Source organism: Amblyomma americanum, chromosome 3, assembly GCF_052857255.1.
Source record: "Amblyomma americanum isolate KBUSLIRL-KWMA chromosome 3, ASM5285725v1, whole genome shotgun sequence".
NCBI lineage: Eukaryota > Metazoa > Arthropoda > Arachnida > Ixodida > Ixodidae > Amblyomma > Amblyomma americanum.
The window spans coordinates 220,453,656-220,471,093 of NC_135499.1; the positions used below are offsets into that span (position 1 = coordinate 220,453,656).

At 47.3% G+C, this 17,438-nt stretch overlaps 1 protein-coding gene across 1 annotated transcript in view; it reads left to right on the forward strand.

Annotated features, from left to right (window-relative positions):
- LOC144126133 (motile sperm domain-containing protein 2-like) overlaps positions 1–16,948 on the forward strand; it is a 77,683-nt gene extending 60,735 nt beyond the window's left edge. Inside the window, exons 9-14 of the mRNA XM_077660098.1 lie at positions 1,893–2,017; positions 10,006–10,108; positions 12,574–12,670; positions 13,146–13,272; positions 15,640–15,868; positions 16,518–16,948. Coding sequence (XP_077516224.1) covers positions 1,893–2,017; positions 10,006–10,108; positions 12,574–12,670; positions 13,146–13,272; positions 15,640–15,868; positions 16,518–16,670 — 834 coding nt within the window. The 3' untranslated portion in view covers positions 16,671–16,948. The remainder of the gene's footprint in view (positions 1–1,892; positions 2,018–10,005; positions 10,109–12,573; positions 12,671–13,145; positions 13,273–15,639; positions 15,869–16,517) is intronic.
- The last annotated feature ends 490 nt before the right edge of the window (positions 16,949–17,438 follow it).

Genomic DNA, 17,438 nt, shown 5'->3' on the forward strand with positions numbered 1-17,438 from the left:
TCACTCTTAGATTCTCATCAAAGCAAAGGCCCCCAGACACCTACAGTCACCCGCAGAAACTCATTCCGCAAGCATAGACCACGTGCATCAAGATGAGTTTAACTATTTCCCATGGAAGCTAGGCAAAATTAGACAAATCAAAATCTGAAGTTGCCGAATAAATGTAATAAATTAGGTCCAGTGGGGAAAGGCTGTCTGGATTCTCTTCCTGAATCAACTGAGTTGAGCTTTGGCAAGCTCGCGAAGCAATATCACACTTTTTTGGGTATTGCGTTCTATTACGCAGTGCTTTTTTGTGAGAAAATCCAACGACGGTGCTTTTCTTGCAGCCGTCAGAAGAGTGAAAATGCGACTCTTTGTCGAGGACTAAAAATTGTCAACAAAAGAAAATTGGTTTGTCTTAATGGGTACTAACTAATAAAACTATTTAAGCAACATTTCAGACGGGCGCAGTTAATGAGCCGTTGTGGTTTAAATGCACTGATTAAGCACAATAAACGAACTACAGGCACAGGAGTACACTCCGGTACCTGTACTGGAAAATAAAAGTATTTCAGTGCTTTATTTTTAATTAAACACTACTTGACTGTGGTTTAATCTTGATTAGCGATTGAGTCTCGGATATCTTCACTGAATCGTGTTGGTGTCGAGTGGCTTACAAAGCAATAACTACAAAAACGAAACGAGTTGAAGCCGTAAGATGTGATCTTTTCGGAGACATTTGGCGAATAATATGTGTCAGCAGCGCGAACACAATCAGGAAAAAGATCTGGCATTGGTTTGCGCTGGTTATACATATGGACCGGAACCAACTAGCCCTTCAGATAGTGTTATTCTCCGAAACGCTAGCACACTGTGGAAATTTTCACTGATGTATTCCTCATCAGTTTGATCTGCATCAAAACGCAGTTGCCTTATATTTTTTATAATGCGGTGCAGCCTCATTGCACCGCGTAGCTGTTTGACTTTACACAGTGAGTCAGTAGACGTTTTTAGCATACCGGAGACGTACTAGTGAAGACGTATACCGGTTTACCTTACGCCTGCCGCGCACGCGCAGAGGCCCCGCCTGGCCCCACCCATGTCACTGCGCGTGTGCAGCAGGCGTAAGGTAAACCGGTATACGTCTTCACTAGTACGTCTCCGGTATGAGACGTCTAGTGGCAGGCGAATGGCTGAGAGGTATCGGAGACGTAAGGAAGGCACAAAATATTCCCGCGAGAACGTGGACAGAAATATTGCTTTGTAAAATGCATACACTGCGAAGCTTCTGCTGTCGTTTCAAAACGGTATAGCCAGTAGCGAGTAGCGGCTGTCGAGGCGCGCTTTTGTCTCAGTAAAATGGCATTTTTCTGGGCCAGTTGGTATGAATCCATGATTTGGGCCAGCATGAACTTTGGGACACAAACGAAGAGAGACACATGGAACACGGAACACACTGCTCCGTGTTCCATGTGTCTCTCTTCGTTTGTGTCCCAAAGTTCATGCTGGCCCAAATCATGGATTGTCTCAGTAATGGGCGGTTACCGTCACTCGCTAATAACATTTAACGCACCCGCGCGGTTTTGACGAAAAATGCTCAGTGGCTTGGTTCTAAGCGAGGTTTAAAGTTGCGCAGAATATGTACCCCCCCCCCCCTTTTTTTTTCTGGCTGCCACATCGACCCTTCAGACGCGGTGGCGAGTGTGAGGGGAGGACAATAGGGGGGCTATAGCGTACAGTAGCGGAACGCCGACTCGTGCGCAGATTGGCGGCTTCCTCTCCGGACTGAGCGTCGTGGTGCGGGGCCCATGCTGCGAGGTGCCGCGCTCGGGTCGCCCGCCCAGAGACCCTTGAGGAGACGAGTGCCTCACCTCTCATACGCGCCGCTGTGTGGCGCCGCTGGTGCGCAGGTGATTCGGCAGCGGATCCCCCGGACGCCAGAGATCGAGGAGTTCTACCGGAGTCGCTTCGGCATGTTCACGGTGCGAAGCAGCGCCGACACCGACGACCACCACGTGGCTCTCGTCAAAGTCGAGTGCGTACACGGCGCTGCAGTGCGACTCCTGTGGCGGTGCGGTTTCTTTTGCTTGTGCGCTGGTTCACACGCGCTGCGGCAGTGGTCTCGCACAGGACCACCAATATGCCGCTCTTTACGCAGCCTTCCTCAAATCCTGCACCCTTCCACCACCTCGCATCACCCACAAAACAACTCTGGCAAATCGTAATGCTGCCCCTAATCAAGCATGTCCATGGCGTGCTGGTGGAGGAGTGGTAAAAACATGTGGCTTAAAGTGTAGGACTAGGAGAAAATAATTTTTTTTCTCCCCCCCCCTTCCCCCCCCCCCCCCCCCTCGCCTGGCCTCGTAAGTCGTGAGGAGAAAAACTTGGCAGGGGCTTAACTTGGCTAACCATGGAATTCAGTGAAAAGCAAGGACAATTGCTAAGCGTTTGAGCCTCGTCCATGGCAGCTCCGCTACACGCTCGCGACAGCAGTTCTGTATACAGGGTGTTTAGGCTAACTTTAGCCAAGGGTTTAAAAGGAAGATATTTGAGGTAGGCCAGGGAAAGCACTTACATACACCTACCAACCGGCTTGCGCATCATAGGCAATTTTGTGTTTTGCAATTAATTAATTAGCAATTAGGATAATTTTTCTAAATGCGCAAATATTGACGGTAGACAGCAAATGTTAATAGCAAAGTTGAAGTGCCACCTTCAGAAACCCCCATTCTATTTATTTGCGATAAAGAAAGCCTGACGTGTATCTCTTCCGAGCTCCAAAGAAAGCCCGTGAAATAAAAAAAAAGTCACGCGACTAGCGCATTCGCGCGCCACTATTGTGCTGCTCTCAAACCTGGCCCCATTGCTCCGGCAGGCCTATATGTCGACGGTGGTTGCGACGCCCGCGCGAGCCAGTCTGCAAGCGTGACGGTGCAACCACCGTCGGGATATCGACTGTGGTTGCACCGCGCTAGTCGCGTGACATTTTTTTTTGTATTTCGCGGGCTTTCTTAGGAGCTCGGAAGAAAGATACACGTCAGACTTTCTTTATCGCAAATAAATAGAATGGGGTTTCTGAAGGTGGCACTTCAACTTTGCTATTCGCATCTGCTGTCTAACGTCAATATTTACGCATTCAGAAAAATTATCTTAATTACTAATTAATTAATAGCAATATAGAAATTGTCTAGACGCGCAAGCCGGCCGGTAGCTGTTTGCAAGTGGTTTCCCTGGCCTACCTGAAATATCTTATTTTTTAACTCTTGGCTAAAGTTAGGCTGGACACCCTGTATACCGACACGACCACTTAGCTATGACGTAGTATCACATGGTCTTACGACTCCCCATCGGATGTCATCACTGTGGCTTCACAGCACCCTATCGGATGTTCTTAAGGTCAAAGGACAACCCAAAGTTGACCTAATTGTCAAAGGTCAACTAAAGGTGATGGGTCAAGGTGGTCAAGGGTTCATGTCATAACTGTACCACACACGGTCATACACGGCTATCCTTGGTTGGGCAGAAGGTCTTTCAAGGTCATTCTCCGGCCTACGCGACGACTGGTTTACCTAGCGTAGTGAACCTTTTCGCTTCAAAAAGAAGACTGTCAAACCTTGGCTTGCTTCCTCCCACTTGCCTTTATGGTCAGCATGAGATGCAGCATAGTTGTGGCGTGGTCGTGATTGGGCAGTCAGCATTTTTCTCAAACGAAGGTGCTTTGCTTCTTTGTTGTTGCGAAAACACAAACAACTACTATTGTTGAGATATTTTCTGCACAGATGCCGTGCCATTTCGCTCTGGTATATTCCGTCGATTATAATACGCAGATAAGAGAGCTGAGCGCATGTGTTTTCGCGGGATATCCGTCGCGCTGTAATACTTCACAGACAGGAAAGCGAATGCTAGCGCGAAAAGCAAACAGCTCAGTGGAATGTATACCCGGAAGTAAACCTTCCTGCACGCCGTTTCGCTCGGTTCTTTTTGTTCTCGTACCGCCGTTGAATTTCGTAGACGCTGACGTCAAGCGCATTGCCAAAAAGGTTCTCCTGAATTCTATCTAGCTAGCGCCACGCTAGCACGAAAGAAGCCAAGGCTCAGGTAGTCCTGACGCCGCACCACACCACAGGTTCCGTGCTGCGACTTTCAATTGCAGCCGTACGCGAAAAATTGGGTCCTCTGTTATTTTTTTTGTCATCCGTAGTAATCGCATCTTGGCGCGGCCTTATACATATTTCTTTCCCGCGCCAACAGCCTTCCTCGCACCGGCTGTTGTAAACAACATACGGGCGCGTTCGTTTTGCCGTTCACGGGGATAAGCATGTAGCATATGTCAGTTATCACGTCGTACGTCCGACGTTCGCTTTCTTTTGGCAGCGGCCGTGGAAGAAATGCGAAACGGCTCGCCGCTGAACCAGGTCGCAAAGGGCGCGTGCGGCGGCTCGCGCGTTTCTTCGAACATTCGAAAGCCTGCGACTGAAATGCGTTTACAACGAAGCGCTTCAAAAAAGAGTTTCCTGGAAAGCGTGAAGAAGAAAAGCAGCTTTCCACGCTACAGCGCGTGCATATTGTGCATTTGACGACAACATACGGATCTCGCTTTTCGATGGGAGCTTCTACGGCGTAGCAGAACTCTGCTTCTGTCTTTGGCAGGGACCAAGACCACTTTTGTTATGTTTTTGCATGGCATCTTTCAGTGCCATGGCACCGAGGAAAAAAAAAACAACTCACAGGACGGTTGCTACTGTATAACGCTATGTCCAGCGATAGCTGTTTAGGTGTGTAGTTTTGGGGATACTTTGAGGTAGATAAGATTCAGTGATCTTATATCGCACTGGTGTAGTGGTCAAGTGATGCACACCTGCGCTGGCCAGCGGCTGTTCCAAACAGAGCCATCCGTAAGCTTATGCGACCCAGGTTGAGCGTGACATAAGGTCACGTGATATTATCATCACGTGACGTCACGTTTCGTCACGTGATAATGTCACGTGACGATATTATTACGTGACATTAATATGCCGATAATATTACGTGACGTTGATATCACGATAATGTCACGTGACCGTGACATTAACGCATCCATCGGTTACGCCGACGACGGCGACGCGGAAGCCAGGGGCGGGTGCCTAACAGCTCTCGCTGTAAAAAATTTATCCTCATCTAGTCGGTGCGTTGTGTTTTTGACCATCCGTTTTATCGCTTCGTACACCTCGCAAGGTATAAGCGTTTACCTGCCCACTTCGTCGGTAGCCGCTTGTTGGCGATCTGCTTTGTCTGTGTTGAATTCGGAGAGTGGGACGATCAGAGCGAGCTGCAGCGACTTAACAGCGTTACGCCATGCATTGACTCGAGATGATTTCTTTGTTAACGCCGGAATTTCAACTAATACGTTTCCCTTGGACGAAACCCTTGCTACGCAGGCGCAGCTAAACATGCCCGGAAGCCTATCCAAATACACTCCAAATTCGTGTGATTTTTTCTTCCATTGCATGCGCGCCAACCGTACTTCTCTTTTCACGTAGGCAGCAAAGAAAACGCTTCACTGCTTTCTCTCGCATCTATATAATTCTGTCTTCACGAAACTGGCACAGGCGTGAAGGGAAAACCTATGAAACGAAATAAAAACGCGTCGATGTCCGCCTGCTCCCCCAAAAAAGCAGAATGCAGAGAACACACGTGGCAGGTTGGAAGACACTGCCGCTTTCTGCTCGCTTTCGGCGGACGAGTAGTGTGCGCGAATATAGTGCTTCTATCCTTGAATCCGCCGCCTAACTTAGCTTCCGCATCAGCGTCCACGGGGACACATTTCTGAAGACGCGGACCGGCAACCGCCTTGTGTGATTTTTTTTGTTTTGGAATAAAAACCCCTCTTCGTTGTTTCTCAACCCGAGTTGTCACCTAGTTTCAGTGCCGTTCAATCTGCGCAAAAAACACGGCTCAGTGCGGCACGGACTCGGTAGGACGAAGCGTTAGCGACAGGTGCAAGCCTTCCGCAGCTTTTTCAGTGTGCCAACCATAGTTTCGAGTACTGAGATAGTGAGAAACAGCGAGGGTGAAAAAAAAAGTATTTTATAGATTGGAAAAAGCCCGAGTTTGTTCTTCAGGCTCCGTGACTTTGAATTCTCTTATGTGCGTGGGCTTCTTCCACTGCCGCGAAACAAGTGACGCAACGCTTTTGCGGGTTGAAGAGGCTACTGTGTTGAGTATATGGTGATATTTATCTTCAACCTGCCTCTTTCGATTATCCACGCGGCCGTCTCCTGCAGCTTGGCCTATACGTTTGCGCTGCCAAGTGAGAGCAGACTTCAAAACCGTTTTGAATTGCATTCCATTTACAAGCACAATTATGGTGGACAAAAAAAAAAAAAACTAACGGGAGAACCGGACATCTGATGCGGTAATTCTGCGAAATCAGTTGGATCTATCCTCAATGATTACTTGTTGGGTTGGTGGCTGGCGGGTGTTTGATGGTGGATGACGCTTCTCGCAGGTGAAGGTGGGGTAAAGTGTGGTGAGGTGGTGGATGGGTGGGCACCGAATATTTTTTCTTCTTCCAGCTGTTGCTCGCTTCGAACGAACAGTTGCACCCAAAGAGATGATTCGTAGCAACGAACGGCTAATCCTGCCAACATCGAAATACTAGTTGTTGTGGCAAAGCAGTTGTCCCCGAAATGATCAACTATTGTTCTTAAAGAATGAAAAATAGCTTAAAGTGCGAGATCCACCCGACGCGATGGCTCAGTGGATTTGGCGTTCGGCTACTGATGTCACTGTCATGCGATCTATTCCCGGCCGCGGCGGCCGCATTTCGATGAAGGCGAAATATATATATAAAAAAAACGCCGTGTACTGTGCGACGTAAGCGCACGTTAAAGAAATTCAGATGGTCCAAATAAATATTGCGATCTACACTGCTGCGTCCCCTCTTGCATGTCGCGTGTGTTGCTTCTGGACGTTGAACTCCGCATACCGTATACCAAAACCACTCCTTGACTATTTCATGCTTGCCCCGCAGCCTTCTTCGCATTCATAACGCAGCAGCAGAGCGGAGCAATGCCCAAAGAAAGCTGCGGCTACGTTATCGCTATGAGTGATACAAGATGGCAGAGCGATTATGGTCAGTTTAGTTGTTATCCACTCTACGCAAATACTTTGCGCTGTTCATGTTTTGCCGTAGGTCACGTCGCTGTCATGTTTTTCTTTGGAATCATGTCAGAACCTAATCATCTTTTAGCTCGACAAGTTAGGAAGAAAATACAGGCCGTTAAAGTGGCCTTTGGCCTGATTCCGCGTTGTGCTCTAATTATACTTTCACTGCTTATGCTAAACAAAGCAGCCCTTATAAACGCACTACGTTGTGGCTCTCCAACACATGCTTTCTGCTGCAAAAGCTACAGAGCACTGCGGCCGCATTTCGGCAAAGCGTCGCGGTTACAAGAAAAGTCAATGGTACAACAAAAGTGTGAGATGTGAGCAAAAAAAAAAAAACGAAATGAAGTGAAAACTCTTCTCTTTCAGCTAGATCTCAGAGCCTTAATGTTTTTTGTTTCTAGCAGAGCTGAGAAAATCCGACGTTATTGGAGATCGTGTCGTCCGGTCTGTCTTGGCCGGCACAAGCATCAGCTCGCCGCTGTGGATTCGCTGCAGGAGGGATCTTTATTGGTGCCACTACTTTAGTGAAATTGTTTTTGGTGAATGCTTGCGAACATATCCATCGTGGTATTTGCAGGACGAATGATACCCTTTCGCGCGTGTCATAATGCACGTGGCAAAAAATAAGCGCCTATGACCCGGGTGAAAGTGGGTCGACCGGCGTAGTGCACGAAACGATGGCGAAGTTATGCCTGTTGTCAGAATGCGTTCGTGAAGTTGAAAAGCTTAACGTTCTCCACGCAGCAGGTGCGCACCTTCGCCGCGTCAAGCTTGAACCCAGACATCGATCTCCTTTATTTACTTGAGGCGGCTTCTTTTGTTAGGTAAATATTTGAAGCATAGCTGTAACGTGAGGCTCGAGGACAGAAAATCTTGAGCTTACCTTTTGGAATGAAACCACAAAAACTTGATCGCTGGCCCTCGAAAATATCGTCTTGTCTAGCTGCGAGTGTGCTTCCGGTTTGGTCCTTTTTCCACCCGTCCCCCCCTCTCTCTCTCTCCCGTCCTCCTTTCCTACTTCTCCTTTACTGAGAACATGGACAGAGAGCAAACGCGTCCCGCACGGTTTACTTTTTTGACTTAGAAATGCTCGGATTGTAAGAACTCGCTGTCTTAAGTTACAAGGAAGGTCCGTCGTTGAACAAATGTCGGATCGGAACACACGTTGCTCACGTTCCTTCCATTGTTGCTAACAAGTATACTCATTTTTTTGTGTGCGTGTGCGTGCGCGCGGAATCACTCGTTTTCTGCTTTCAATTTAGCGAAGGATGCTCGCTTTTCACGTCTGTGTAACGCTCGAAAGAATCGAAACAGCGCATTACATACGAAAAACTGGTAATTTTTTTCTCTTATGAGCTCCGTGTGGCACAAAAATACACCGACCCGTTGACCGGTACGTTACACGAGGTGCACACAGGGACCAGACTCACCACGGTGACTTAGCGGTGTTACTTTCTGCATAAATTCGCGGCTTTGATTCTCGGTCCCGACAGCCGCATTCCGACAGAGGAATGTCTTTGTACTGATTATTTGATGCATATTAAAGAACTGTTGGTGAACGAAATTTATCATCAGCCCTCCTCTGCGTACTGCCTCAAACTAGGGTGCAGATGTGCCACGCAGTAATGTGGTAACTTCCACAAAAAGATAACATTTTGCAAGCAAATATTGGCGCCATCATTTGACTCCATGTTCGTCGCTCAGTGTTTCTGGCTTGTGCCTAAACATAATATTTAGCCTAACTTTTATTTGCAAACAGAAGCGTATGAAACACTTTTCGGAAAACTCAAAAATTAGTGAGCACACGTTTTTCAAACAAGGTCACACTTGTTCTTGGTTGTTTTTCGGAGCCTAGATTGCGAACCCGGTACGGCCAGCGTTTGCAAAAACATTATGTTCCGTCTGTTCTCAACCGGTTACCTAAAGAAATGTTTCCTGCTAACTCCAAAAAAATAGTGAAAGCTTGCCTTGACAAATTACGTTCTTAGCTCCAGCATTCTGTTTTGATACTATGATTTTACATTTTTCTTCGTTTTATTTGTTTGTTTTCTCTCTGCTTGTGTGTATTTTTTGCGTCCGCACTTTTCGAGTTCATTTTAGTTTTCTCACCCCCCTCCTTTTTTTGCTTTTGTTTGTGTGCTCGGTGCTTGAGTTTTGTGCCGTTTGCTGCCGGGCGCTGCCACTCAAGCCTTCTAAGGATTTGGCAGGCCCGCATTTGTATAGGAATGAGAAAATAAAAAAAAATATTATTATTAATGCAGATATGCCTAAGGCACCAGCACTTGACAAAGCGAACTCAGCCACGGGAAGTTAACTCTGAGCCGGAGCGGGTGTTCCCGCGACTGTGATCATTCGCCATGTCAGCTGTCCCATCGAAGGGCGCCCGGGAGCTACGCATGCCACGTTGCTCGACAAACCACGCTTTTATACTGTGTGGGTGCAGACGCTGTGTAATCTCCGGAGCGAAAGAAAAACTCCTTCCTCTTGTGTTTAGTCAACTCTGCGAAAGAATGTGTGAAGTGATTTTGGATCAGACAAAAATTTCCGTCTGCTACAAATGTATTTCTTACGTCCCAGCTTACTGTGCCATATTAGGGTGCCCTAGTGGGCAACCCAGTGACGAGGCTATTACCACATTTCGGTGCCTTTTTTTATGCATAATGCCTACGTGTGGTAGCGACATACATGGGGACGCGTCTACGATTGACGCAACGATTGACTCACAAGGGTATCGCTCTTTTTTTTTTACAGTGGAGACCGGAATTCTTTAATTTAATTGGACGCATTTGTTCTATTGCTTGCTGTTTCGTGTGGGACGTGTACCTTAAACTTTCTACCATCCCTTTTGGCACTGCTTCTTGGGGCGGATGGCAGGCCAGAGAGAGACCTGGTGTTTGGTGCTGAGGAGCCGGACCTGAACAAACATGTGGGAAGCCTGGTGCTCACCAACACCTCCGAGAGCCATGTCGCCTTCAAGGTACGACGCAGGCTTCTGTCCTAACGAGCCCTGTACTGCGCTCCTGCTCAGTAATTACGAAACACTCTGTCGAGTTGAAAGTTTTTATGCGCGCATTTAATTCAGTACATAAAACACAAAGCAGTAAAAACATCAGAAAAGTTAGTGAAGTAGCCGTTTGTCTGCTACATGATTCAATCATCACAGAGGTTGCGCGGTTGCTTCCTTACGAACGGTACTGGGCTAGAGCAGCGCCACCTACGACAAAATGATGTGTCCTTCCGTAGCGCTGCAACAGCTGCTTATGACCTGGAAGTTTGGTGGCTCGAACCATTGCTTATTACATTTTCTTACTTGGCTATCATTTTCTTTTCGTTTTTTGGCAAAAAATCACGACGCTAAGCGCTTGAGGGGCACATCGCAGTGTTAAAGCTTCGGGATAGCTCAAAGGGCGCGCAGTAAAGAAAGGAAACATCTGAACCGGTCACGGTAGGTCAGTACGCTAATTTGTCAGGCGACAATGGTAGAAACTTTCTCAGTGACGGGAAGAGAAAATGGCCAAAGTTGCGGCGCCGCATTTGGCCGCGTGAAAGACGTGCCTATGGCCCCGGTTCCTCATTAAAGCGTTCAGTGGCGACTTCGTCAGCGCAGAACTATTGTCAGCGAAGCAATCGTCATTCCTATAGCGCCGCCTGCTGTTCTCGGCAAAGTTTGTCTCAGCCGGATTACGAAATAGCCGTCGTCTGCCTATAACCAATGTCCCCACACCCAGAGAGTAAACGCGCGCAATATGTAATGCTTCGGAACATTCCATCGTTTTTGTGCGTAACTGACGGTACCGTGCAAAGGCAGCATGGGCGGCATCACTATATCGCTTAGGCGAGATAACGGGACATAAGTTTACTGCCCCCACAGCCCCGTATATGAGGCAATCTGGGCAAGCGCGACTTAACTGGGACAGGAGGCGGACAATTTGTGGTTGTGGTGTTATTCGCACGTGATTGAACTCTTGAGCACAAGCTTATACCTCTTGCCGCTGTTGCGAAGCGTTGCCATCGGTCTAATGGTTGCCTGTTCTGGGTCGCTTAGCTTTTTGTATTTGGGTGCCGGTTCCAATTACAATGATGCAAGTATGCCGTTTCACCAGCATCTGTCTCAGTTGTCTGGCAGAGGTGGTGACGTAAGTTTTTCATATGATCCTGATGTATTAATAACGCGGATGGCGTACAAATTTTTTGTTATTTTGAACTTTATGCGCGCGTGGTGCTTCATTGCAGTGTTATCTGACTACCGTTGACCGAAAGCCAATGACTACACGCTTGTGATTTCAGCATTCGTTACTTCACTAGCTGCTTTGATGACACTAGATGCTCACCACAACGTTCCGAACGTTCAGATTACATATTGCAACTTTTTATGGAATTTTTTTACCCAGCTTTTAAATAACGCAGTCGGCATAACTACTTGCACGAAAGAGTGGTGCGGAAGAATCGGGTATATTTTCTGTGACGATGGCGTCACACTAAGGCAAACAAGTAAGAAAATAGTCGTTTATTCTTTTTTATGTAAATCGTTACGTTATCAGACGGTGCTGCGCTATGAATGTAGCTACTGTACACTGTCATTACGGATAAGCTCGGCGATCGAAAACTGCGGCGGAAAATTTGCTTTTCCTTTTTGTTGGCTCTGCCGCATTACGTTTATTTTTCGGAAAAGCACGCTTTACTAGAGGCTCAATGGCAATCTTGAAAGGAGAGTGGTTTATTTGAAAATGAACGGCAGGCGTTATTTCGATATGACATCATTATCTTTTTGCAAAACAGAAAATTGTGTTTTTTATTATTTCGCAACGCTTTCGTGTGTACAGCTACCCACTCAATTCTGAAAATTTTTTTTTGGCCGGGTATTTGTGTCAGCATCTGAGCGATGAAATGCTTGCAGGTGCCAATAAGTAACTTTCTCCTCTTTCGAAAACTGCTGGAACGAGCTAGAATTCGTACAAAGCGTATTTTGTCCGACGTTTGAAAATCGATGAAAGGCGAAAACTTCTTTCGGATAGTGCTCCTTCCTGCTCTCTAAGGCTCAGAGAGACGGGCTTGACAAGTGCAGGTGACGCTGGCCCGTAGTCTCTTCCTTGCATGATTTCTGTGTTTTAAGAGCATGAAACAAATTTTGCTGTTGCCGAACGTTACTGGTATAAAACCATCTATGCCTAACTAAAATCTGGCTAAAACATTAATGTGTGAATAAAAATTTTTTGGCTCTCGCGTGCAGAGCTTAATTTTGTCTAATTGCCAAATTAGTAAGAAATATAAACAAGCTGCAAGAGTAGGGAACTGAATTTCAGACCATTAGTCTGTGGACCCTGCTGCTATGAACCCATCGAGACTTAGAGCGTACGTCTAACATTTGCTGCGGCAGCCCCGAAAGGGTGTCATCTTAACAAAAATAGAAAATAACAGGCGGGCTGTTTCTCGTATTTTCAGATTAAGACAAACAACATCGAAGGATACAAGGTGAAGCCTTTCTTCGGAATCATTCCGCATAACAGCACCGTCAGTGTCAATGTGGCTCAAAATCCAGGTAAGCAAACGTGAAAATATATGTTTTCTTCTCCGAACAATTTTTTGTTTGCTTAAGTTGACGAAGATAGTTCGTATGAGTTTGTTAGTGGTAAATATGCGTTGAATGCGAAAAATTGGAGAGAAATTGCCATTGGGAGAGCTTGCTGCCAGTGGCTGCTGTACTCATACTTAATCAGATTCCTGACAGCAAAATGTATCAAAGGCATCCTGTTTCTCGGCTTTCACATGAGACGGAAGACACATAATAAGACTGGAATTGTTAATTAAATTCAGTACATATACTGGGAGCTGCTAAAACATTAGCCCGCCACTTGTGATAGTGTGTTTCTCTAATGACCTTCGCGACAGCTTTGTAAAGTAAATTGCAGCGCCAGCCGGATGGGCGTCTCTTAGTCTTAACAAAAGACATGCTGTAGAAGGTCGCAGGTGCTTCCAGCGCGGTGACTCTTTGCTTTGGTCTCGATACACTGCAGGTGCACAGTTCCAGCCCACGGACAAACTGCTCATTATGACCACTGGAATCGAGACTCTCGAGATCAGCCCTCGCGAGCTAATTGATCACTGGAGATCTGTCGCCAAGGACAACATCAAAGAACACCGGTGAGCCCAGACTAGCGAGATAAGAGAGAGCTGCATGTTTGCTTGCCTGCTCGATGGGAGTATTCCTCGGCCCGCGTGGCATCGCGAAGCGGCCAATGGCCCCGCGCTTTTGTTGGTGCCTGAGCCGGCTAATGGAGCTCTGCTCCAGGGAGACTCTGTCGCCTGGGACGGAATTCGTAAGCGTTGCGCGAGTCATTTTTCTTTCTATTATGAGGTGTCTGTGTTTCATGCAGTTGGCATATCTTTGCCTATGTGCAGTGAAAGGGTGCCGTGTTTCTGCAACCTAATCTGTTAGGCTTTCATTCAGAGGTTTTCAATTTGGGATAGTTGGTAGATAACATGGTCATACATAATTATGCTTTTGAAATGACTTGAAACAACACAGGAACGACACAAACGCTGGTGTGCAAACTGTCGTGATTCTGCTTTTGACTTGTAAAGCTTATATATGTGCACATAGCAGTAAACTTCAGTTGACAGTTTGCGCACCAGTGTTGGTGTCGTTCCTGTGTTGTTCCAAGTCATTTCAAAAGCGCACTTATATATGAACTGTTGGGCTTTCATTGCCTTTATGAAGATTTACTTGCCTGCACAGCTCGTTCCGTTGAGATGAAATGTCAGCGACATTAATAGAGTTATTAACGGCTTTGCGGGTTAAAAAAATGTTTATAGAGGACAACCAGACCGATGACCGTTGCCCATGCTTTGTGTTGTTGCTGCCAATAACCGTCCGTGACAGGCAGAGTCCAGGTGTGGAAGCAAGCCGAGAAAAGCAAGCAAATGAAACGAGAGGAGTGATATCTGAGATGTGTATGTGAACTTTCAAACTGTTTCGTGTAGAATTATGCTTCGCCTGCTATGCATGAAGTTTCATCAAATGAGAACCAGGCTTGAAAAATATGCGAGATTATTTCGTTATAACGACCCCTGGTAGTATTTTTGGCGGTCACCAAGTGACATGAGGAGAATCTTTAATATTTCATGAACTACGTACTGCATTAGAACTGGTCCACCGTGGTCGCACTGGTGCAGGGGCGTTATGATTCGAAAAGAAAAAAAAGTAGCACTAGCGCTCAATGCAAAATCGTCGCTGTGACCGGTGCTCTGTTTATTTATTGCAGATTTTTGAAACCTGTTTTCTTGACTTGAGGAAAAAGTGCTGGCATCGCGACACAGGAGCGCTTAGTCACTTAGTAGCTTTAAAATCTAGCAGGCTTTATTTAAAGCTCGGAATAAGGACCGGCGCTAATGTCACTTTGACGACAACTAAAGTAAGCATTGGCCAACATGGCTTACAACTGTTATATCGAAGATTTTACGTTAATTAAAAATTTCAAAATTTATCTTTGTTAATTAAAACTTAAGGACCGTAAAAAAATGCTGGCCTGCAAAGGCAATGCTCATAACCCCAGCCACAGTTGTCGAACATTCGTAGGGCGGGTTGTCGGTTTATAAAGCTTGGCAAAGTTCCCCGAAACACCCTGTACTTAAATCGGCAGAACAGTAAAAGCGGCGCCGTTTTCTAAAAATGAAAAAAAAAAGAACCTAAAAAGAAAAGGAAATTAGATTAGGTATATTGAGCTTAATGGCGCAAAAGCAACTAGGGCTATGATGCTATCGTGCTAAATTACGGACCGACACGGAGTGAATGAATTCTGAAATTCAATTTGATTTCGCACATTTTTGTGCATGAATAAAAAGTTTTTCTCGTGCTTTGCTAGACGGGGCGACTTGCGATCAGCCCGTTTATGCACTCTGCAGGCGCATGAGCCACCCGCCGCGGTGGCTCAGTGGTTAGGGCGCTCCGCTACTGATCCGGAGTTCCCGGGTTCGAACCCGACCGCGGCGGCTGCGTTTTTATGGAGGAAAAACGCTAAGGCGCCCGTGTGCTGTGCGATGTCAGTGCACGTTAAAGATCCCCAGGTGGTCGAAATTATTCCGGAGCCCTCCACTACGGCACCCCTCTCTTCCTTTCTTCTTTCACTCCCTCCTTTATCTCTTCTCTTACGGCGCGGTTCAGGTGTTCGCTGATATATGAGACAGATACTGCGCCCTTTCCTTCCCAAAAAAACCAATTATTGCTATTACTATTATAAGGCGCATTCGCTGCGTCACCTGTTCGCATGTAGGTGCAAAAGGCGGAGAGCGATAAGGTGCTTTTAGCCAACTCGGCACTCAGGTGTGAGCGCTGTGCTGTTGAACCACTGCTGACGAACACCAAGCGTCTGTCCTGCGGCCCTTACCTTAACGTGGCTTGTAACGTTCGCCTTCCTCTGGTTGTGTATTTAGTTTTTCTATCTCCTTTTCACTACTTTGTCCTCGCGTAACGCATCGTACCGGAAACAATGCTTTTGCCGCCTGCCGCAGGCTTCGCTGCGTGAACGCCTCAGATGCGAGCAGCGCGACTGGCGGTGCCAAGCCAGCCCTGGAGCAGAAAGACGCCACCTCGCGGTCTGGCACAAACAGTGGACGCCAGCCGGCTGTGGTGGCCAAGGAGAAGTCGTACCAGTCCTTCTGCCCGCCAAAGACCTCGTCGCCCGGCAACACTGCGCAGATCGAAGCCATCCAGGACGTCGTCGGGGACGTGCAGAACAAGGTGAGAATGCGCTGATCGGTCTAGCGGCGTTGGGTATTTGCCCGGAATTTTTCATTCACACCGGAGCGATGAATTCAATGCAAATCGGCTGGACTGCAAATTTTTCTGATGAACAGTGCTGCTGTGAGCCACACTCCATATGAGATCTGGTGTCTGTGTGAAGTGAAGCTTCCAGCTCAAGCGAGGAGCCTTCACTTTCCATCCTGCACCTTCAACACCCACTAAACTTTAACGTGGCTAGAAGCAAGGGCGCAGGCCAGAGCTGTCGTAATTGGAACAAAACCTTCCTGCATCAAAAACCTGCGTACCTTCTGCTTTCCTTTGCCGCGGCGGTGGCTCAGTGGTTATGGCGCTCGGCTGCTGACCCGGAAGAACGGGGTTTGATCCGGGCCGTGGTGGTCGAATTTCGATGGAGGCGAAATTCCGGAGGCCCGTGTACTGTGCGATGTCAGTGCACGTTAAAGAACCCCAGGTGATCGAAGTTTCCAGAGCCCTTCACTGCGGCGTCCCTACTAGCCTGAGTAGCTTTGGGACGTTAAACCCACAAAAACATAAAACAAACCATAAACCTTAAACCATAAACCTTTGGACCGCAGTGCAGCAAACTGTTGGTCCGCAATTTAACTTCTATTTTCTCTTCTTTCGACAGCTGGGCGATGTGTTCCAGGAGGTAAACGCCATCTCCCGGCGCCAGGAGCAGTTGGCCTACTGCATGCTGGGCACTCTGGTGCTGCTGTGCGCCAACCTGCTCTTGGTGCTCGTGGTCAAGAACTGCCAGTCGGCCACCGAGTGGTACTGCTGAAAAGGGACTTCTCCGTCACCAGCCCAAACACGCAGCGGCCCAGGCTTGAAGCGGGCTGGTGCCTGATCGGCGAAAACCAGCTTCCGTCGCTGTCTACGCCGACGTGTGCGATCGGGAAGCTCGAAGGAATAAAAAAAAATAGGGAGGACCAACTCTGCTGCGACAGTGCGCACCTAGTCGTTGTTTTTCCATGAAAAGTTGAAGTCGTCAAATTTTTATTTTTTATATTCTTGTACATCCCGAAGAAAGCAAATAAAGTGCTCTGTAAGATCTTTAGTAATATATTAAAATGTGCCGTGAGTACATTTATGCGCCACTGAGCAGTGAAATTGGTGTATCTTCGAGAACGGCATCGTTTTTCGTGTGGGAAGTTACATGAGTAGTCAAGTTATGTCTGAAAAATTATCCAAGATATGATGATTGAGGCCGTATTAGTGTACGCACTAAGCAGGATTTTTCCAAGCTGCTTAAGTTCCTCCTGCTTTGCCTTCTCCGTGGGCCAGAGGAACCGCTGCCAAGGATACGGAACACTCCCTGTACATCGCGCGGGCAGCCTAGATGCTGTTCCACTCGGGAGTCTGACACAACACACGTGCACAGGATTACGCTTTGGTCGGGACCCAGCGCTTCACTTTTACGCCATGTGGCAAATTCGTGAGGCGTATACCTTCGGTATGTTCTACCAGTTGTGTGCGCACTGCACTGTACACCATGCGCGTCTAACGGTGTACAGTGCGCGCTGTGAGTGCACACTCATTTGTGCCGGGA